This window comes from Pyrgilauda ruficollis, unplaced genomic scaffold, assembly GCF_017590135.1.
Source record: "Pyrgilauda ruficollis isolate IOZ18807 unplaced genomic scaffold, ASM1759013v1 scaffold22, whole genome shotgun sequence".
NCBI classification, from domain to species: Eukaryota; Metazoa; Chordata; class Aves; order Passeriformes; family Passeridae; genus Pyrgilauda; species Pyrgilauda ruficollis.
Window position 1 is genome coordinate 5,010,041 of NW_024521428.1, and position 23,281 is coordinate 5,033,321.

The 23,281-nt window shown below is 40.9% G+C and overlaps 2 protein-coding genes across 7 annotated transcripts in view; one reads left to right on the plus strand and one right to left on the minus strand.

The window, feature by feature from the left end:
- The window catches only part of UBE3A (ubiquitin protein ligase E3A), a 52,338-nt gene extending 37,214 nt beyond the window's left edge, over nt 1-15,124 (minus strand). For 3 of the 6 annotated variants that reach the window (XM_041468390.1, XM_041468396.1, XM_041468391.1), the window contains exons 1-3: nt 14,988-15,122; nt 11,170-11,259; nt 5,682-5,749 (exon numbers count right to left, since the gene is read on the minus strand). The gene's annotated coding sequence lies outside the window, so the exon portion shown is untranslated. Of the gene's footprint in view, nt 1-5,681; nt 5,750-11,169; nt 11,378-14,987 lie in introns of all 6 variants that reach the window. The other 3 variants (XM_041468394.1, XM_041468395.1, XM_041468393.1) reach the window with 2 other exon arrangements.
- Nucleotides 15,028-16,046, plus strand: LOC121354071. Its single transcript, XM_041468415.1, has 2 exons — nt 15,028-15,110; nt 15,166-16,046. The coding sequence occupies exons 1-2, from the start codon at nt 15,044-15,046 to the stop codon at nt 16,044-16,046; spliced, it is 948 nt and encodes a 315-aa protein (XP_041324349.1). The 5' UTR covers nt 15,028-15,043.
- Nucleotides 16,047-23,281: the final 7,235 nt, after the last annotated feature.

A 23,281-nucleotide genomic window follows, 5' to 3' on the forward strand; every position in this document is an offset into this window, starting at 1 on the left:
TAGATGCAAAAACCGTTAATGAATAGTTTTTTTCTTTTATCTCCTTCTCATCCTACCTTTCCCACCTATCCTTGCTGCCACTCCTGTGGGACAGAATATGATTGGCAGGGATTCCCTAGCACAGATGAAAGAATTAATTTTTCTAAAACCTTACTCATTCAGGCATCAGCAGAGTAATGTCTGCTGGCAAAGAGACCGGCATGTTGGAACACAAGGTAGGTGGTGAAGGAGACTGCCATCAAAGTTTTATTCTGAATATATTTCAAAGGACATTTTGACTGCTTGATACAAACAAGGCACAAGAACCTCCAATCTTGTTAAGAGAGTCAAAAGACACTACTTGATTAGGAAAGGAAAATCACACTGATGAATAGACTAAGATCCTGAAAAACGGTATTATGAATTGTGAATTGGTCTAAATCAATGGCTTTTCTGTCACAGGAATTTCTCTACAAAAAAAACTTCCTCTGTTTGTAACTTACCTTACAGAAGATAGAAACAGCAGCCCCAGAGCAGATATTCATATTACTCAAACAAATTTCTCTGGTCCTCACTGTTACGATCAGCATGGCTTACAGTTTAGGCTTTTACAGACACACTGAGCAGCTGCAGACATGAAAGGAAGTTTGTGCCTATGGAGTATGCCTCAAAAAACCCAAGATGGCTGCCAGGCTCTTTGGGACTGACACATCTGTGTTGGCCTAGCGACTATTTACTAGAAGTAGAATCAACTAGGGCTGCAACTACACCTACTACAGTTAGCAAGACATGAAGACATGTCTTCATACCATGAATCTGAAGAACTTTGTGACTTCAACTAGCCCTCATCAAAAAGGAACGGGATAAATAATGTTTACACAGTGATTTGGAACAACATCTATTTCTCCAAGATGGCACAGGTGAGTATTTTCTTAAAAGAATGTTCCTATCAGCTCAAGGAGTTAAACAATAAGTGAAAGAACAAGATGTCAGAAAGCAAGTTCAGAAGCATCAAAAGGGGATAAAAGCAACTTTGTTGCATAGTCTGATGAAAGGTCTGGGCACATTTCCTTAAACCTTGGAAGTCTACAAGCATGAGGCAAGAAAAAGTCCCCAACTTCAATATACAGAACCTAAAGCCACACCCCGGAGTTTGTAAGTACTTATTTTTCAGCCACCAAACAAAAAAGGCAAATAACGTCCAGGTTGGAATCATTATTTTGAACATTGTTACCTACAAGGTTTCCCTAAATCTGCCATGGTTTGGAGAAGGTGACCATCAAATATCCTCGGGCTATTTGATGGTCACCTTCTGTGAGAGCATTGCAATCTGGCTGTTGAGACACAGTATCTGAGGCCTAGGAAGATCTCCTAGAGGATGAACACTTTCCATATTTAAACTATAATTTCTGATTGACTTATTGAAAGAGTGACACTTGTAAGAATTTAAGTTTCCTTTACAAGGGAATTTTAAGTATCTACCCAAGTAATCTTTGATCCAAATTTAATATTCTCTTTTTGATCTATGATGAAAATAGGGGGTAATCCACTGTACAATGAAGTACCATGATCCACCTTACCTTTCAGTACCAGACTTTTAGTTGCTTAATTAAATATAACAGTCTCTCTCAAGAATATACCACTAAAGACAGCTTTTGAAGGTCTTCTGAAGAGGTCCTCTGAATACTCCAAAAATTAATTTTATATATTTTCAGAATGACTTTGAGTACCACAATGAAATAATCATCTATCCAGTGAGAAACTGACTCCTAATAGAAGAGTGGTCCTTTTATAACTTGAGATTGAGTCAAATGTCCTGGAGAATGTTCACCAAACCCCTAAATTCAATGTTAATTGTCATATGCACAAAAAAAAAAAAAAAAAAGGTAATGTAATAGGCATGTTTGAACCTCTATTTCTTCATAAAATTGGAAGCACAAATTACTTTTCTTGCCTGTATGCTGCTACCAATGCACAAACCATAAAAAGATACATTTTCTTCATCTAATTAGTAGGCAAAATTATTACTGATTCTACAAATAAAATAAAACAGCCGTTAATACAACCTGATCATATAAATCCTAATGGAGCCAAAAAAACCAGCCCCAACCAAACACTAATAGGGCCTCTATATGATTTTCTTTCCCACTGCCTGGTAAACCAAGCAATTCAACTAGTAACAACAAATGCAAAATCACATGAGTTAGAAAACCAAAAGAATTGGGTTCTATCCTGGAAAATGCCAAACTAAAGTGACTAAAGCAGTCACAACTGATGTAGAAATGTACACATGCTCCCATGTATTACAAAAAGAATGACAGATATGGCTCATGAAGGGTCCCTGGAAGAGTGTCTGTTCATCTGCACAAAGCACTTCACACATCTTCCAAACTTAAACCCAGTTCTCCAATTATTCAATATTTTTGAAAAGTGTTCCAGAAGTAGTAGAAAAGAGCCAAAGACATCATGAAGACAGAAGAAAATGCCTTGTGAATAGACAATGAAAAGAGTTAAAAATTAATCAAGCCTATCAACATAGCTACTGGAAGAAACTAAGTCTTCTCATAGCACAGAAAGAATACATAAAGACCTTTGAACTGAAAGAATGCATATAAAATCCCCACTAATAGAAATCAAAGGCCCACAAATTCAAATCAGAGCAGGAACACAAGCATGCACAATAATGAGAACAATTAACACTTGAATAAATTATTTGCGATGGGAATCTGAATTTGTTACTATTTTCAAATTAAAGTTAGTGCTACTCTGGAATTTTCATTTCAATAAAATCACAAGTTACTGAGTTTCATAAAGGTAGAATTTTGTGGATCTCAATACCAAGAGATCAAACATAGATTTACATAAAAGCTCCATCCTATAATATCTGTATACTTACTTTGCCTTGATGTCAATACTCCCCACTGTACTGGTTTTGACTGGAATAGAGTTAATTTTCTTCATAGTAGCTAGTGTGGGGCTGTGTTTTGGATTTGTGTTAATACAGGGATGTTTTTGTTATTGCTGTTTGTGTTACAGCTTTCACAGAGTCAAGGCCTTTTCTGCTCCTCAGCCCACCAGGGAGGAGCCTGGCGTGCACAGCGAGTGAGGAGGGTTCACAGCTGGGACAGCTGACCCCAGCTGATATTCCATATTATAAGGCATCATGCTCAGTGTATAAAGCTGGGGGAAGAAGGAAGAAGGGGGAATGTTCGGAGTTATGGCATTTATCTTCCCAAGTCACTGTTACATACGATGGAGCCCTGCTTTTCTGGAGAGGACAGAACATGTGCCTGTCCATGAGAAGTGGTGAATGAATTCCTTGTTTCACATTGCTTCATGCACAGCTTTTGCTTTACCTATTAAATTATCTTTATCTCAACCCACAAGTTTTCTCACTTTTACTCCTCCAATTCTCTTCCACATCCCACTATGTGGGTAGGTGAGAGAGTAGCTGTTTGGTGTTTAGTTGCCAGCTGGGGTTAAACTATGATATCCATAAATTACAGAGTAACAGAAAAATATCTAATGTTTTCTCCCATTCTCTCCCCTCAGGCCAAAAGCTAGAGGCCTGCATGTTATTCCCATTTTCTACAGCTGCTCCTGCAACTTTGGACTCTAGATTTTGCCGCCAATATTTGGTTTTGGTTTAGTATTTCAGTTAGATCATATACATATTTTGTTCACCTTTGTAAAAGCAGGAAAGATCCAAAATTACTTTTAGCTTCTGTGTTTTACACTTAGACCACAGCGGATTTTTTTCTTCCACTACACACATACACCCCTCTGATTTTTTTTTTTTTTTTTTTTTTTTTTGCAGCTAAACCATTTGTTTCTATTTCAGTTATATTATACCTGTTACTTCAGGCTCCCTCCATCCCTCCAAAATGATACACAGCCAGGAACAAAGAGCCCCTTCTACACCAGCAGGTGAAATCCAACCACCTATTTAAATGCCTTTCACTAACTCTCATCATGTTAAGTTATTTTGCAGTCAGGTAAGTTTTACAGCTTCACTTCAGCTTTACTACTTAAACTTTTATTCCATCTGTCCTTTTGCTTATTCTCTATTTTGATTTCTTTTGCCACCCATCTTTCATGCTGCCTTCCATGTAAAGCATCTTTCTGTTCTCCAAATTCTTCAGCATGTTTGTTTAAATGTAACTGATATTAAAACCAAGCAATCGTGCAATTCTCTAGTACAACATTCAGCTTCTCTGATGTTCCATTAGTATTTATTACTCACAACTTGTGGGGGATTAGAGGGGAATTCTTAATCAATTTATGAAGCACATACCACTACAAAGACTCTATGCATACATACAGTGGCAAGCAGTTAAACATCCAGAAGAAAAGCAGCCAGCAGGCATAATGGCAATAAAGAAATAATGGCTTAGGTTTGAAGAAGAGCCATCATACACAGAACTGGTATTGACACTGGAGAGCAAGAAGCGGGTGGGTGGTCCCAGTGGTGCTGTGGGTGCAAAAATGAATATACACTACCTGCCAGATGCCTGCTAGAGTAAAGGACCAATCTATACAATTCTCTCAGGAACATCTGGATTGTGACAATGTAACATTGTAGCTTTTTGAGAGACTTACAATTTTTAATTAGTACATACTACAGCTAAAGTTTCAGCTTAGAATTAACAGTTTTATTAGAACCTGTCTATAGCTTCCTACAAAACAGAACTTAAAAAGACATCAAACAACTGCTCTGCAAATCTGAGATTTCTAAACTTTAAGTATATTTCTAAGTTAATTATCTTGAAAAGAAAAATCCAGACATAAACCCATGGCACAGACAACTCAGATCATCTTCACCACAATTTAAGTGGTTAAAAGAGAAAGTACACACATGGCTTAGGAACTGTTACTCAAATAACTACATACAATCTTGTATATGCATTAACAGACCTATTTAATATGGCAGAAAAATTAACTTAATTGTTGTTTTTCTCAATGTAGTGGTGCTAAAGTTTCAAAAATTCTCAATGTACCAAGATGCAGAACTACAGAACTTAAAAAGACACTACAAAGTAGTGCAGTAATACCAGGTATTACTGGAGAACTACACCAAAATTAAGTTAGGAAATGGCAATTAAAATAACTACAAGTTCAAGTTCCAGCCCTGCTACAATACATGTACATACTTTTAAGAAGGTTGGACATTTAAGAGCCTAGACAAAAAAGAGATACCATGTGCCATGGGTTTATGTTAACACTGCTAAAAAAGATTGTATTTCTGTATTTCCCAGCATTCCTATTTGCAAACTTGACTTACACTGATGATTGCATAAATTTTCTGCAAGTTCTAAACTTATTTTTCAAGTCATAGCCTCACTATAAATATGTTCAGTAGCGAATTAAAAAAAAAATACAGCTTTCAGAAACACACCAGCTCTTATCCAATCCATGGAGAAATAAATGGATGGTAGCAGCATGATGATGAGCTTGTTAAATCAAAAGGGAATTCACCAATGTTATATCATCAGTATTTATTTTCCCCAAGAAAATCAAATAAGTCAGTTTTGTAGAGAATTATGACTAAGTAATAGATATCATAGTTAAAAAGGGAAAATTTAATGTGTGCTTCTTCCTGAATTAATTTGCAACCTTTTTTTAAATCTCAGTGAAGGAAAGTATAATTATTTGCTATTATAATTATTAGCATACAAACAATGTAAGTGGAAACATAAACATACCATATCTTTCCAGAGCTGCAGAATCTTGTTCTTTCAAATTCTAAAATGGACTTCTACAGTTCTTGTACCTATAATGCAAAACATTACAATTAAGTTCCTGTGCTATGCTTCATACTAATCTGAAGCTCCATACAACTTCAAGACAAGACATTCAAAAGTGCCTATTTGGTTAGTCACAAATCTGCAACTAAAGGAAACACAGAATCATAGAATATGTCTAGTCAGAAGGGACCTACAAGGATCATCATACCAAGCCCCCCACTCCTCACAGGACTACCTAAAACTAAACCACATAAAACTAAATCACACCTCTCACAGAAAAGCACAACAGAAAATAATTATTATGTTAGATAAGCTACAAAAGCGTGAAGTTCATACACACAGTGTTCCCTATTCTTTCCCCTTGTAGTGATGAAATAGAGTTTTATAATTCCATTCATCCAGTTCATTACAAATATCAATTTCCTTTCTCCTTCCCTCCCCTTATTTTGTCCTTGTTTTTTCCTTTCTTTAAGAACCGGCATTTATAATAATAATAATAAAAAAAATAAACACTCAGGAGAAGCCACAGATAGAACCAAATCTTTGTTCTGGGTGCATAAAACTGCTAGAGTTCAGTATGCTTTTCTATAAATTTATTTTCAGAGAAGTCATAATTAACATAAGGTACTAAAACATACTTGAAATATTTTCAACAAACACCTAAAAGCACAACCAGCCTCGAGGGAAAAGGTGAGAGAAACAGGCACATATGCATATAACTAAAGACAAATAGGGGTTGTGGATTCCCCATCACTGAAGGTGTTCAAAACCAAGCCGGATGGGGCTCTCAGCAACCTGGTCTAGTGAAAGGTGTCCCTGCCCATGGATGAGGCTTGTAGTTAGATTTTTTCTTTATGGTTTCCCACCAACCCAAACCATTCCCTGATTCTATGAAACCTACTAATTACTTTCCAAAAAAGTTAGTAATTTGGCACACATTTTCAGCACTGTGAAGATTTAATATATAATTTCATGGCTTAAAACTCTATTAAGAACAAACAAATCCAATGCAGCTGATTTAGGCTGACCTCCAATACAGATCAGGGTTCCCACATAGGAAACCTCGATCTGGTTACCTTAATAGTACATTCAATTTTATTTTAGAAGATGGCAAACCAGCGAGAAATCATTTGGTGTTAGGGGCCAAATTCTTTATCAGGGAACTGTAATGGGGTGACCCTGGACCAGTTTTACCACTAAAGCTCCAAGCACTAACAATGTGAGCAAACTCATTTGTATTTAAAAAAAAATAGTTATATAGGGCAGCCTACAAGTTCTGTGAAAAAGGACTGTTCTTTCAACAAACAATTCTACTAATTATGTAGCTTTCTGTACAGTTAGGATTACTGTGTTAATGATACGCAACTGTGTCACTAAAACTTTGCTACCATTCAGAAAAAAAACCAGAAGAAAAATTCATCTAAACAACATGAGACAGTAACTGATGATTTTCCTATTTGCAAGTAGCACTTCCACTCCATATCCACAGCAGAAATCCAAGATACCTTATATTCTACTAAAGAATAATTCTTCATTCACTGTGGTGCCATTAGACAAACTCAGTTAGAAGTATTCTGACAAATGCAACCAATATTTTCACACCTTGTGTCACAGGACTTCCAGATTCAATGTATACCTTTGTTCCTGTACAGACATAGAGCAGTGTCATCTGCATAAAATTCTCTCATTCTCCTCTAAGATACAGAAGCACAAATTTTCAGTATGCACAGAGTAGGAGGAGAGCACCAAGTACAGCTTGAAAAAGTATTGCAAATACATCTACCAGAGTTCTTATGATTATTGCCCGGCAACAGAGACAAAAAAAAAAAAAGGTTCCCAAAAGAACTGAAGCTATGGAGCAGTGTAGGACCATACAACTGATAGAGGAAACAAGACCACAATGGAGGAGATGTAGACAGGTTATTTGCATAATAATACACAGCAACAGAAGAGCAAATCCAACAATACAAAACTGAAGTTCCTGGACTTCCAGTTCTTCTCCTTCAGTCTCTCCCCAACAGCTATCACTGCACAGAACAGAGTTCAGCAGTCTACTAAGTCTAAAGTCTACATTCACTCAAAGGCTACATGACAACACGAAAGGAAATAAGGCTTGTCTAAGGAAGCAATGCTTGTCGAAAAGGAATGAAAATTATTTCATGAAGTCAGATGTACGTCAACATTCACCTTCAGTATACTTAATTAGCACTAAGCCACATCTGCCTAAAAAAATGCAAATGACAATATGACTTAAAGCTTGGCCAACCTTATTGCTTCCACTCCACATCAAAAAAATCTTGATTGATCATGTGACCAGAGCCAAAAAAGCTGCTTGTTTACAACTACATCACACATTTTCAATAAGGAGACTTCAAGGCACACTGAATTATATTAACAGAGACAGTAAAGCACTGAATTAACCACACTGTCGCATATGGAATTACAAAATATTTAAGAAATTAATTATAAATTACAAAAAATATTTTGCAACTCTTCATGTCTGGCCTGATAAAAAATATAATGAAATCACCTCTATCAGGTGCTTAGATTATGTTTTATGTTTACATCCTTCTTTCAATCAGATATTCAGGTTATAGGAATCATGCAAATGGAGTATTTTTCACAACCTTACTATGGAAAGGGCTCAACCTTTGCAAGCAAGAAATACCAGTGTTTCACAGAAGTGTTACCCTCTCTCAGGAGCTCCCTTCTCCTTGAAATCTGATGGGATTTGCAGGTTGTGTGGACTCTTAAGTATGTATTTCTACTGGCTACAATAAGCAAGTTTTGCTACACCAGCTGAAACACAAGGTGTTGTTACTCAGCCAGTGCACACTAGTATGCCTTGGACTTTCTAAAAATAAACCTGCGTGTACACACATAGTAAAACACAATATTCATCATCAAGACTTTGGGCATGAGATTTCACTATGAAAAAAATAAGCAATAATTATCTGAATATGATATACAAATAAGAAAAATGAAAGATTGTATGGGAAACAGAAATTCTGAAGTCGTGATATTACTTCAGTATTATCTAGCTTTGCAGAAATTTTTGATTCCTTTTAAGAAAATGGCAAATACCACATTGTAAAATGAAAATATTTAAAGTATTAGTTAGCTCAAACATACAACTAACCATAAAGCAAAAGCAAAACTCTTCTGCAGCTATGATAGCCATTCTTCAAGTGCTTTGAGCTACGTCCCATTTGAGAAGCTGAATTCCTTTAAGAGCCACTCCACCACCTGCTAACAGCCCAAGCCTGCAGAACTGCAGCTGCTCCAGCCTGGGTCCCAGGGAGCATACCAGGGCAGGAGTGCACAAGTAGTGCCAGAGCCTGGCTGCCTGGACAGGCCTGGCATCTCCCTGTGCCATGCAAGCTTGGCAACACAAGATAGATTACTCTTGTGCCTCCCCTGCACAGAGCTCCTAAGGGTATGGGAGAGGGTGTCTGTCATCCACATCTCCTCACTTTACTGATTTCTTAGGTGTAATGATTATCAAGGAAGTATCAGAAGTCCTAAAAGCAGTCTGACGAAGGAAGCAAAGAGCATGGTCTTCTCTATGGAGAGATGAACTAGCTTCACACCTAGAACTCTAGCTTGGTCAGAAGTCCTGTCACAGTCCTCAAACAACACTAGAATGAAACGCAAACTATGTGGACTAATCATTGCCAGACCATTATGCAACAGCCACCAAACCCACACAGAGGTTCTGTAATTTTCTGCTTGCGATAACACCAATCCACAGGCTACCAAGATCAAATTTTCTTTGGGTTTCAAACCACCCTTTAGTTTTTGGTACTTAAATTTCGTCTTTAGTTGTTTAGGTCACATCTTTGACATTCTGTCACACATGCCAGCATGGCTCCACCAAGGGCAACTCCTGCTGGATCAACTTAATGGTCTCCTATGACAGAGTGACTGCATCAGTGGACAAGGGAACTGCTGCTGATGTCATCTATTTGAACTTCTGAGGCCTTTGATACGGTCCCCCAGAACACCCTTCATTCTAAGTTGGAGAGATAATAGATGGACTCTTTGGTAGATGAGGAATTGTTGGATGGTTGCATACAGAGGGTAGTGGTCAATGGCTTAATGTTCAGATGGACATCAATGACAAGAGGTGTCTCTCAGGGGTCCATACTGAGACCAGCTCATCAATGACAGACAGTGGGATGTAATGTACTCTCAGAAAACCTGCAAACCATACCAAGCAGTGTGGTGTGGCTGATATGCCTGAGGAATGGAATGCTATCCAGAGGGGCTGGCAAGACTGAAAAGTGGCCTCATGAGAACCTCACCCAGTGCATCCAAGTGCAAGGTCCTGAACCTGGGCTGGCAACACCTGATATCAATACAGGCTAGGGGATGAGGGAATTGGCAGCAGAAGTAATTACAGAAGAACTTGGAGATCCTGGCTGTTGGAAGGCCAGCCTTGTCCCAGCAATGCATGCTTGCAGTCCAGAATGTATCCTTGGCTGCATCAAGAGCAGCATGGCCAGCAGGCCAAGGAAGACCAGTCTGCCCTTCTACTCCTCTGAGACGCCACCTGCAGTGCTGCATCCAGCTCTGGAGTCCTCAGCACCTGACAGGCACGGACCCACTGGAGAAAGTCCAGAGGAGGGCCACAAAAATGATCAGAGGGCTGGAGCAGCTCTCCTATGAAGAAAGGCTGAAAGAGATAACATTGTTCAGCCTGGAGAAGAGAAGGATCTGGAGAGAACTGTCTGCTTTTGTTTAATACTGAAGAGGAGCTTACAAGACAGAGGAGGACAAACTTTTTACAAGGGCCTTCTATGACAGGATAAGAGAGTTAACTAAAAGAGAGTAGATTAAGACGATACCAGCAAGTAATTTTTTACAATGAGGGTGGTAAAACACTGGAACAGACTGCCCAGGGATAGGAAATGCCCCATCCCTGGAAATACACAGAGTTAAGCTGGACAGGGCTCTGAGCAACCTGATCTGTTTGAAAATGTCCCTCCTTATTGCAGAGGAATTTGGACTAGATGACATTTAAAGGTCCCTTCCAACTCAAACTATTCCAAGTCTGTGAAAAAAAAGTAATGCACTCCATATCAAGCAGTCAAGTGACACATCAGTTAAAGTTGTCCTATATCCACCACCACTGTAATCCACCTCTGAGTGACAGTCCCACTTCCATCATACTACATAAGATAAACGTGATTCTCAGAAGCAATTTATGTTAGTACACACAGCATGTTTTTAAAGTTATTTGAATGGATGCAAACAGCAATGCTTATCAATGAAAAGTACTGGTACAGCTACATACTGTGAATGCTCTTTTCAAGCCACCAGAAAAAAAAAAAAAAAAATTCAAAGCTCTGCTTTGCTAACTAGAAGTTTCTCTAAAAAAGCCAATATCTACTTCTGTTCTAAGGAAACGCAAGTAGCTTCAAAAGAAGCAGATCACCCCTCTTACCTAAGATAGTGAAGTGAGGGTCCAGAAGGAAGCCACCCATTTAGTTCCACTCAGCAGAACAACTGCAGCTTCTCCTAATTCTTCACCACTCTGTAAAATACGGGTAAAGAACCATGCAGGACGGTAATGGAAAGAGTATCGGTAAAGACTGACTTCCACACCCTTCCTCCATTCAGCAGTTTGCATAATACAGGGAAGCAGGCTCAACCTATTAAAGTAAGTAAGAAGTAGTTAATGCTTCCTTTAAGAGATTCATTCATAAGAGTATTTGTTAGACAGAACTATGATAATATTTAATTCGTAATGTAATTTTGCACCCAGCAAGTTATTTTGTCAATAAGCTCTATCCCTCCTAACCACAGGAAGGTGCAGCTATTCAAAAATAGCAATTTAAAGTGCTATTTAGTCAGATGTTACATTGCCAAACCTGAATCCTGAATCTCAACATTATTTTTCATATTCTTCCTATGAGGTTATTTTCCTGAAGAAATGTGTCACCAGCTGCCGTAGTTACTGAAGTGTTGCTTCATTGCAAAATGTTACCTTTAGACTGTATTTGCTGACTTTCTGCTAACCAACCAGATACCTTATACACATTACTATTCCCATGAACCAGCCTTTTTTCAAACTTTAATTCACGGGCAACCCAGCTTTATGAGGCCATCAGGCACTGCCTGCTAATACAAGAAGTTAAAGCAGTAAATGTTAAGGTCAAAGTATTTAAAGTGACAAAATTCACTTCAAACATGAGATTTGCTCACTGCTGTTGCCTCTGGGAACCAGCTATTTAGTACAGCTTATAGAACTTCTGGGAGGGAGGAATTTTTTTTTAGAAAGTAAACAACATACTCTAGATTTTTTCATTACAAACCCTGATAGTAAAGTATTATTCCCCTCCTTCCAGGTACAGATCAGAATTTGATTAGTGACAGAAAACCTTTTACACTGCTTCTCTAAAAAATTCACAGCTTAAATACACTGGATACTTCAGAAAAATTGTAAAACACACCTCTTTTGTTTAAAAATCAATATAAATTCATTAATTAGAGTGAAGACTTGGCCCATAGTGCCAGAAAGGAAGATTGATGCTGGAAATAGGATCTATGCCTACACACTTCATGAAATATATTCCTTTTTCCCTCAATTGCATGTTCTATTTTTAAAAATTAGTGGCCTTCATCTTCAGGTGTATGAGTACACCGGTGTGGGGAGGGAGAAAGACATTTCCTGCATTTAAAAGAAGATTAATTCTCTCTGGACATTCACTAAGTAAATGAAAACTAAAAGTAACAGGGCGGAGTGGGGGGAAAAAATCTTTCCTGCGTAGCAAAAATTAGGATGGTGCATATTTACAAAAACACAAAAACTGAATTTTTTCCATGGTAAGTGCCATATCATGAACTATGCTAATCACTGTTTATAGAAAATGTTATATGTTTATAAATGTTCACAATTAAACATGTTTCTAACTTAAAACTCAACTCTGGTTAAGCAGAACCTGTGAATTCTGAGAACTAGTGAAGAATATGTCAAGAAAGGACAATCATAGTGAAACAAGCATGATTTTATACTGTGCGTGCTGGATCCTGGTGGTACACATAACATTTTATACTTTCAAAAGAGAAGTTAAATGATATGAAAAAGAATCAGGTTTATTTTCTCAAGCTGATTAAAATGATTGGGGACTATTTCCAGGTGCTCTAACACAGACTCCAACAGGCTGAGAACATCCCTAGACGTATTCAACATATACACACAGTTTTCAATTCCATTCACAAAAGAATCATCATTCCCATGATTTTAAACAGCAGCAACAATTTTAAAAAAAGGAAAAGACCAGAAGTCTCATTTGTTATTTTAAAAAAAGGAACAAATCCGCACAACTTTAGAGCTCTGAGGAGGACTTGGACTGAGAAATTTAGGCTTTAAAACACACTGCTGTTCAAGCCTGACTTTTTTTACCAAGTCACAGAACCATACCCTGAAATATACCTGAACAAATCAAATACTCATTTTGGTATCTAGCTTGGTGCTTTTGTTTCTATATTCTTGGGAGATGCTCAGGACACTCCAATGAAGAGAAATAGCAAACACCTCCGATAAAAAAAATGAACTTCTTAATTCCAGGAGGAAAGATGCTACATTAAATAGCAAACACTTAGAGTGGAATGGAAGGTACTTGTAAAAGAGAGATTAAGCATCTATAACATTGTACAGAAATAATTTAACTTAAAAGTATCAGCTCTGTAATTGTAACTAGTGGACTAGGTTTTCTTTCACTACTTTTCTGTACAGAGTTGACAGAATGATACTGCACCACAAACTGCATCTATTCTAAAAGACAAACACATGTGATAGTTTTCTCTGCACATCCATATCAATTTAGCAATACACATTCCCTACTTTCAATTCAACACACTCAATTAAACTGAGTTTTGCCACATTTTCAAATTTCTCAAAAGTACCTTTAACTGTTTCCACAATGAAAGGTTACAGCTATTCAGAGCCAACATTTAAACCAAGCAGTTTGTGAGAACTGTAAGCCCATTTGCCAGCAATTTTCATTCTTATCAAGTAGTATGCCTCTCTCTATCTCCAACACTTCCCTCTCCCCCATCATAAGTGTCTAACAACACAGTTACAAGTCAGAGCGTGGCTTCTTCCTTAGCAGGTAATCTCTCTAACTGGATGCTATTTGCATGAATTAGGAACTTAATCTTATCTTTTAGACCTCTCCCTTTCAAACCAGTCAGCTACTCAAAAAAAAAAAAAAAAAAAAGAAAAAGAGAAAGATAAATTGACAATACAATCACGCAGGTCCCACTTTGTTAAGAAATCAAAGCTAAAATCGGGTACAATTTTCCACTGAGAAACTTTCTGTAGACATGCAAGAAGCATGATAAAACCACTCTGTGAAGCTGATTTCTCACAGGGCTTCAGGTTTGCAGACTCTTACTGAAGCAGGTAAGTTTCCATACAGAGGGACCATCCCTGAAGCGATGTGTAAGACACACGCTAAGCCCCAGAATCAGACCCACACATTACACAGAAGGAAACATAAACAAGTATTTCCATTAACTGCAGAAAAAAGAAACGGAATAACTAGAAGTCTATAAATTACAGGTACTTGTCACTTAAAGGAGAATTGTGAAATATGTTCTGTTTCTTAAGCAGTAGTAACTGCTTAAGAATGACCCCAACACATCACCTTAGACATCTGATTTACAAATCAGCAGTGAAGTGTAACATCCCTTAACAGAAATACTGTGGATATGTTTAAAAACTGAAGCCCAGAAAGTCCTGCAGTCAGGAGCGACAGACAGATCATATGCATCAACAAGGCAGCCTGCTCACAGGTTCAGATCCAACTCTTCAGACTGGACAGAAGGTAACACCAGCAAAATGCTCAGACCCACTTGGCCAAGCAGGCCTTAGCCACTAGTTAAGAGACCCTCGCAGTACTTCCCACTCCGGCAGCCGGCCGCGCCGACAGCCCCGAGCCGTCCCATGCCCACAGCAGCCCCGAAGAGTAGTCACCGAACCGGGAAACTGAGGCAGGGCAGGCTGGGTTCACCCAAGGTCGCCTAGCGAGCCCGGTCTCCCGGGGGGCGGGAGAAGCTCGGAGCCACCCGCCCGGCCGGCCTTCCCGGCGCGGCCCCGCACCCATGTGTCTCACGGCGGGGAAGGAGAGGACCCCGGGGCTGCCGCCTTCCCCTCCCCGGCGCGGGGGAGCTGGCAGGGCTGCCTCCCTCCCCTTCAGGGCCGGCGTGAGCCGGGCGCCATCCCCGCTCCCGGCCCTGCGCAGCGCTCACACCGACCTGGGCACCTCGGCTGCTGCTCCCGGGCGCTCCCGCCGCCACTGCCGCCCGGGCTCATGCGGGGGCCGCGCCGCACTCGGGACCGGGCCGCGGGCGAGAAAGAGGCGCCGCCGCTGCTGCTGCCGGTGTCGCCGGAGCCGCGGCCTGGCGGGGCGGGGAAGGCGAGGCGGGGGGGGGGGGCCGGTGTCGCCGGAGCCGCGGCCTGGCGGGGCGGGGAAGGCGAGGCGGGCGGGCGGACGGCCGGGCCGGGCCGGGCGGGCGCGTCTCCTCCTCCTGCTCCTGTGTCGGCCGGGCCGCGCTCAGCGCGAGCCCCGCACCTCCATCTTGGGACAACGCGGATGTCGGCGCGGCGCAGGCTCGGGGCGCGCGGGGGGGCGCGCGGGAAGGAGGGAGGGAGAAAAGGAGGGCGGACCGGCCGTGTCCCGGCGTGCAGCGCGGGCGGGGGCGAGGCGAGGCGAGGCGGCGGCGCGCTACCCACCGCGGGCAACCATAGAGAGCTGCCGGGCCGCGCCTTCCGGCCGTGTGCACTCGCGGCGGCGCCCGGCGGAAGAGCGGAGCGGCGGCAGCGCCGACGCCTGCGCGCCCGGGCGCGCGAGGCGGGGGCCGCCATGTNNTCTGCGCGTGCGCTCGCGCAGGGTGCGGGGGGTGGGGCGGTGTGAGGGAACGGGGGCATGCGTGACGGGCGCGGCTGTAACTACACGTATAGATACACGTACACACACATGTGTGCGCACGCACGTATACGTGTACACAAGCATCTGCAAATATAAACATATAGACGCGGGTGCACACGCAGTGACCCACACACAGGTGCCGAGGGAGGCCGGCGGGCAGTCCAGAGACTGGTGGCACAGCAAGAGGCCATCGCTGCCGTGGGCAAGGAGAGTGGCCGCAGCCAGCTCTGAGTCCCTCGGCAGGTCCCCGCCGAGCTCCACCGGAGTCCAGCCTGTCCGCCAGGCCGCGTGGCAGCCCGCCCAGGGTTTATCGCGTTTAATCTGGGCAGGGAGCCGTGGCCGGCTGGCAGAAGGGAGCAATGGAAGGGGAGCGGCCGGTGGGTGACCTCTGGAGAGGAGCCCGTGCTGGAGCCATGAGTCAGCCAAGGCCTGAGAGGACAGGCAGTGCCAGGCCTGGCCAGCCCTGCCGTGTCCGAGGGAGGAGAGGACGGGAGACCGAGAGCTGGGTGACCCATAGGTGGCAACGCGTGAGGACAGCCTTGTTGTCCCAGCCTGCAGCGCTGGGCAGAGAGCCACCACGGTGTAAATTTAGGTCATCAAATGCCTGGTGTTATTCAAAACTAGCACCCTGGGGGGCACAGAGGGCAGAGCTGGCTGGTCAGGCTGGAAGGGTCAGGGACTGGGACCCGGGGATGCAGCCTGAAGGGTGGGCAACACACCCTCTGGTCCTGTGCAGCCCTGCCTGACACCTGGCTCTCCCCTCTGCCCCATGCATAATTTTTCCGTGTCCTCTTGGGTTCCTTCCCCTACCTACACCCAGGCCTATGTGTTGCAAGTACACTTTTTGTGTGGTGTTAAAAGCACGAGTAAAGGTTGTGTTTTGGCAAGTGAGTGTTAAAAGCAGTTTGATTAAATAATTTTAAAACTGGGCAATGCATGCAAAATTTTACTTTTTTTGGACACTGACTTTTTAAAGCTTGAAATATATGGAGCTACAAGCATAGAAGGGGAGAAAGAATAAGTAGAAAAAAAAAAAGGAAAATAGACTCTTGTACGTAATCCCTTAATAAAGGCAATTAAATAGAGGTACTTCTATTTAATTAGAGAGATTATGCTTGTTTTGTTTTGAAAATCATAGACTAGAAATATGAGTAGTTCTCAAATGCTAGAATAAGCTGTTAAAACCATAAACACACATTCTCAAAAATATGATACTAAAGCCAGGCTCTGGACTAGGAAAGAGGTGTTTAGGAGGACATGTCTTCTTGGGCACAATTTTGCAAGACCTATTGTGTTTGTTTCAGGGTTACAGCTGGTAAGACGAGGGGACTCAAATGGCATTATTACAAACCAGTGCAGAGAGTCCTGGTGCTTGCAGAGGACATGGTGGGCAGGTATCATTGAAATATTAAGACTGAATGAAGTATTCTTTTACTTCAGTGTGGTCTGAAAGCAGGGTATATTGCTGTGTTCAGATGAACATTGGTAATCATCTAAAAATAATCACTGGCATGAGCACAGCCTTCTGCATCTGGAGGCTCTCTCCCACATAGTAGCAAAACCTGCCAACTTTCATGTATTAAAATTTCAGATTCAGGCCAAAGTTTGTTGTGCCGTGATCTTTCCTGTTACCTCAGAAGCAGTAATATTGAAAAAACTGCATCTGGAAAATGCACTGTCTTGCTCCTTTTCCCTTGCTCTGTTGCAGAGCCCACGTGTCCAGTCCTTACCTCCTGCTTAACTGTAAGGATGCTATGGGGCAGAATGTCACAAGCTCAGTCCAAGTAAACTTCTGCTCTCTTTTTCTGAAGGAACCTGCAATTATGAGGAAGGAGCAGATGAAATGTGCAGGATGCATTGAGCTACTGTGGATGCTGGTGGTTATTTATTGCACTGGCTAGATGCAGAGGTAGGGGAAGGAGACTTTTCTGATGCAGAAAAGGATGCAGGTGTGGGAAGACTCACCTTCTGTTTTGAGATGTGGGACAAAACACATGATGAACAGGCAAAAAATGATACATTAAGGAATATACCCCAAACTAATTGCAGTATAGCAGTGTTGCACGGATGACCAAGCTGCATGACGGATTTTGTTTTGATTCTTCCAGGGACAAGTTCCATTTTGGGGGAAATACTAGATCACTTTTAGGTTTTGTAGCATGTGTGGGTCTTCTTTTTTTACTTTGAGATAGTGTGACTAGCAGTAGACTAATTGTGGCTGTTGATGTACCTAAGTTGCTTGTGTTACAATGGGGATGATTGTACTTTCCTGCCTCATGTAAGTGTGTTACATATTCTGAAGTGATGAGATACTAGGGTTCAGAAATGCTTTTGTTGCCATGAGTGCTTTCAGCTACTTTACATTGGTATAGCCAGCTGCTGGAAAGCAACTGGATCTGCCCAGCTGATCAGGCTCCGAATTTGTAGAAATGTGACTGGAACTCCCAGTGGAAAGGACACCACTCCCTCCCTGCTTCCTTGCTAATTCCTACAACTCTAGGGCCTGGGTATGGACTGCAGCTGAAGAGAACAAATGGTTTGACTGCCTTTTGCAGTGATCCCTTCACAGAGCAGGCTCTGGTGAGATGCTTCAATTACATTATTGAAGTAATGCTTGGTAAAAGAGTAAAAACCAACTATTATGGCAAATAACTTGGTCCTGAAATGAAAGTCCTGCAGAAAATCTAGTTTTAACATCAGAATATTTGGAAACAAATAGGTTTTTTTAACTGCTGAAGGGAACAAATACAATTTGTCTCACAGACAAGCTGTATGGAATAGGCAGTGGTTCCCAGCAGGAGGAAAAAGGCTTTAAAAATAGAATCCCAAGCCTCATCCACAATTTACTTATGATGCTGGAGAAATGCCATCGTGAACCAAGTCTGCTGCATATTAATTTCAGTAATGTTGATATCTCACTTCAGAACTTTGTAGCAAATAGTTTCCTGTCTTTGTAAACACACACAGAGTGCTGTGTGTGTTCTGTTCTCATTTAATTTGAAAACCCCAGTATAAATGGTTTGATAATACTTCTTTTGGCATTCATTTCACAGAGTTATGTGAGTGAAAATTAGATAGTGCAGCTCTGCAAGTGTAACCCCTTAGGAGACAGGGGTGCGCTGAAGCGTACAGAGACTTTGTGAGTCAAGCCAAATGCTTCAGCATCCCTTTGCAGATAAACAGATAAGGGAAAAGGTCATCAGTGATGGAATGAAATACTGAAGTTTTGAGATAGGGCTTAGTCTGGGCAACCGGAAGATTCAAGAAATCGTCTTTATGCAGGCATTTCTGAAGGGCTGTGCATACTTCTGAGTCCTGAAAAGCAGACTTGCTCTCCCTTTTCTCTATACAAATAGATGCTTTGGTTAAGCTGTGATGTGAAGGTTCCTGTCGTCTTGAAGTGGCTTCTGTTTCTTATCTAGACTTATCTAGATCGAGTGAGGTTGTTTCAGTTCCTCCCTGTAAGCTGAGGGAGGTTTCACAATTCATTTGCTGAAATAAGCTTGTCAGGGAGAGTCTTGTTTCCCTGAATGTTTTGCCCAGCCCAGTGGCCTCTGGAAGGAAATGGGGTGAAAGGAGAAGCAGCTCACATGGATTTCTTTTTCTACAAGTCCATTGTATCATCCTTCTGCAAGCCTTGCACTTAGGTCCTCCAGTCTTCTTGTACATGGAGCAGATTACAGGCAATTTCAGTTCTTTCTCAGGGGCTGAGAGGTTTGTGGTTTGCTGCAGGTTTTCATCAAATTTCCCTTGGTCACCTGCACACATGAACTGGAAATGCTCCTTTTTTGACCATTCTGCAGTTTTTGGTAATTTTTTTTTTGTCTTTTTACTTGCTGTTGTGTTGTATTACATATTTTTCTACATTCACAGTCTGAAAGACATATCTTTTTTCAGAAAGAAGTCTTGAGCAATTATAGCTGTGAAAGATGCTTAGGAACACTGCTTTTGTTTACTCAGAGATTTTGTGGGGACACCTTGGTATGTTTTGCAGCACTCAACACAGCTGAAGCTGCCTTGCATTACATAGCTGTGCAGGTTTGGGCTAGCCATTGTTTTGGTTGTAGAAGAGGAGCCTGACTGACAGCTGTTTTTCTGACCACATGCTTACTTTTTTTTCCCAAGATATATATAGAAGTCTGATTTGCTGAGCAGAGCAAAATGGCTTTGTGCAATTAATGTGATGTGCTTAATAATGCTTCTAAGGATGCAGGCAACTGCATTTATAAACCTGCTGTGGCTAAAAAAAAAAAAAAAAAAAAGTAAAATTTGACAAGCAATCCCAGTGCAAATATGTGTTTTTCTAAAAAAGGGACCACGTAGTGCCTAGTTGTAATGTTGCTTTTGAGAAAGAGCACTCTATTTTTCCAAGAGAACTTGTGTCATGCCAGAAACTCACTTTTTCCTTGGATTATCCTACACAGTGACAAATTTAATTTATGACTTTTTTTTCTTCTTTGTAATTTTAATGTCATTATTACTTTCCTATTTAAACAGCTCATTCCTTGAATACAGAGTATGGTTTGGTCATTAGCACTGCAGTGACACCTTGGTGAAATCAGGTTCAACCAGCTCTCCATATTTTTTCCAGTCTATAAATTATTTTTAAAAGGTCATCATGACATAATTGAAAAGCTGAAGGCTCAGGTGATTAGTATCAATATTCAGCTTTCTCCACCCAGTTGTTTTATAAGGTGCTTTACTATTACTGTTGTCTGGGGAGGTTTCAGTTTGAAAAGGGCATTCACGAGGGGTATCTGCATGAAGATGAAACCTTATTTAGCTTGAGAAGAAATAGCATCAACCACAGCTCCAACATCTCTTGTCTTAGGTGCAAGAGGATGTTAGAAGACAAGCCTATCCCCCCTCCTTTCTTCAGCAGCAGTACTCATTTTACTGTAGATGTTGCCACTGCAGATCACACCAGGTACAGCCACACACCAAGTTCAATCTCCTGTAGCTATAAGGACCTACCCTGCAGTATGACCTTACTCTAAAGGTAGAATGTACAACTCACAGCATTTCTTCAGCAGTGTATAAACATCAGATGCTTGGCTGGCTGCCCCTCTCAGGAAAACAAGACTGATGGGGAAGAGGATGGAGAGCTGAAGCTGCTTTATGTGCCTTGTCACAGTGAATTGCCTGGGTTTAGTATCAGGTGGAAGTTTAATTCCTGTATTTTGTGTCTTGCTGCCTGTCTTACTTCCAAGGAATATCAGAGGAGAGCAAGAGGGACAAGGGTCTAGGAGGCATTGATCATTGAAGAGTGTACCTGGGGAGAAGAGGATGAAAATGTTAATTTGTTATCTAAAAGGGTATGACTATGTTTGAACCCAGAGGTTAAAAGTAGTACAGTTGGTTTGTGTCCTGAGGCAACCACTATCCCCAGTGCTGAGCTTTCCACAGAAGTTTAGGATTGAGAGACACCACGCAGATGAAGTTTTATGCTTGGGATCCCACTAGAGTGTGTTGGAGGCTGAATCTGACCCATGTGAACTTGACATGTGACCCTGTCACACCTCTTACCCCCAGAACTGGAATTTATTCTAGACTGGTAATACCCATATTGCAGAAGAGATCACCCAGGCTATTTTGTACCCAGCAAAAGAATTCAAAAACTGTTTGATCTGGCAGAGCATTGAACGTCTATCCCCTTCCTATTGATCCAACTACTGCCCAAACATAGATCTGTGGTAAAGGGTTTTGTTTGCATTTGTTCTTTTGCTTTCAGTTTTGCTTTCTTGATTTTGAATTTTTTAAGATTAGAAAATAAAACTTTCTTTCTGGTATGATAAATAAATACAGCTATTTTCACTGAGAAGGTAAAAACCTCTGTGACAGAGAAAAGTCGGCTTAAAATATGCATGAGTTTTTCCCTGAATAAGCATTGAAATGTTTCACTCTTGGGATGGACATAGACCTTGGACTTTTACCAAGGTGCTTCAGAGATCCTTGCTCTCACTGCTTTTCTCTTTCAAATATGATGACTGGAGCTGTCTGGATGCAAGACTGATTTGAAGTAAAAATAAATATATTTTAAAACAGGATCCTCATTCTCTGGTCTCTCAGAAAGTCTGCTTAGGTATGATACAGTGTTTGGCTCTGATTTTCTAGGCTGGTTTTTAATCTGTGTAAACTGTGAAATGCTGATTTTATTTTATTTACATGGAAAAGACCAAGCTTGTGAGTAAATTATTGTGTTGCTAAAGATCTGATAAGCTTTTTAGTACTAGTTCTTTCCTAACCTTCAGTAGTCATTTATTGCAGGTACTTAAAAATAAAACCAGCCACTTCACTTTGTTTGGAGATGCTGAAGAAGAAATATAGAGCTCTTTATGCACAAGGGAATCAGATTCAAACAGATACAATGAATGTTATTTGTGACTTCTTGTCATGTTTTCCTTTGTAAGCCTAAAAGTTCCTTGACAGCCTTGCAATTGTGGAAAAGAATATTTTTGAAAGCCACAGAGAAGATGTGATTCTGTGCTCTGAAAGGCTGACACCACCTTTTGCAGAAGGGAGCAATGGGGGAGTGCTTCTATGATTCTTTACAAGTAACATCTGATTTAAGAAGTATCCCTCACCATGCCAGAGAGGAGATTGAAAATTAATATAATCTCATGTGTCTGAATTGATCAAAATTGATGTCATTGCAGACTTAAAGGCATAGTAAAGCTGGATGAGCACTCACAAGGCAAGGTAGGGTAAAAACCTTAAACAATGTAGGTCCTGTAACAGTGGACATCACAGCGTGGTCTGCTGGGTTGCAGCTCCTTTCATTTGCTGTATGAACAAGACTGGATGTTTGTCTGTTATTTAGGGTTTCTTACCTGTACTGACCATAAAGGAGGTGAAAATGAAAAGTTATTTTTCAATTGGTGTGCTGTTGGACCCAAAGTACTAAGAATTGCATCTTTGAAACTCAGTCACAAACTCCTGTGTTGGAATGGAAAATTTTCCTTCAAAGCACAGATTACCCTCTCCAGCTTGGAGTGAACAGCTGAAAATTGCTGAAGAATCTGTCCCTTGGAATGAATGGAAATGTGGCAAGATGCATTGTGTAGGATGGGAAGGTTATCTTTTATTAAAATACGTACACTGAACTGATGTTAGTAAGACTTGCATGTTACATTCCAGGAGGAATATCCTTCAGTTTCCAATTTTGGTTAATTCCGTGCTTACAAATACTATTATGCTCTTCATTCTTAAACTAAATTAATGAGTCCCTAAATGTAGTAAGTATCACCCTACTACTTTTTTTTTTTTCCCTTATCCATAAAAATACTCCTACTGAACTCAAAAGCAAGATTTGCACAAGAAAATCTTTTCCCTGAGAGTGGGTACTGCAGCTTGATTTCCCTGTCAAAGCTGCAGATTTTTCAAAAGCTTGTTTATAGGGTCCTCAGCTAAGAGTTGTATAGCACAGTAAGTGCTTGCAATAATTTATGAACTGGAATTAAAATTGTACCATTATTTCTAATACTATAATGCTTGTAATGCTGGAAATAGTATTTTTGTACAGCATGTCATATGCTTCATAACTAATTAAGATATAACTAGCTGTCATATCTAAGTAATCTTTCTTTCCCCCCCTTTTTATTGTCTTTCAGAAAAATTATG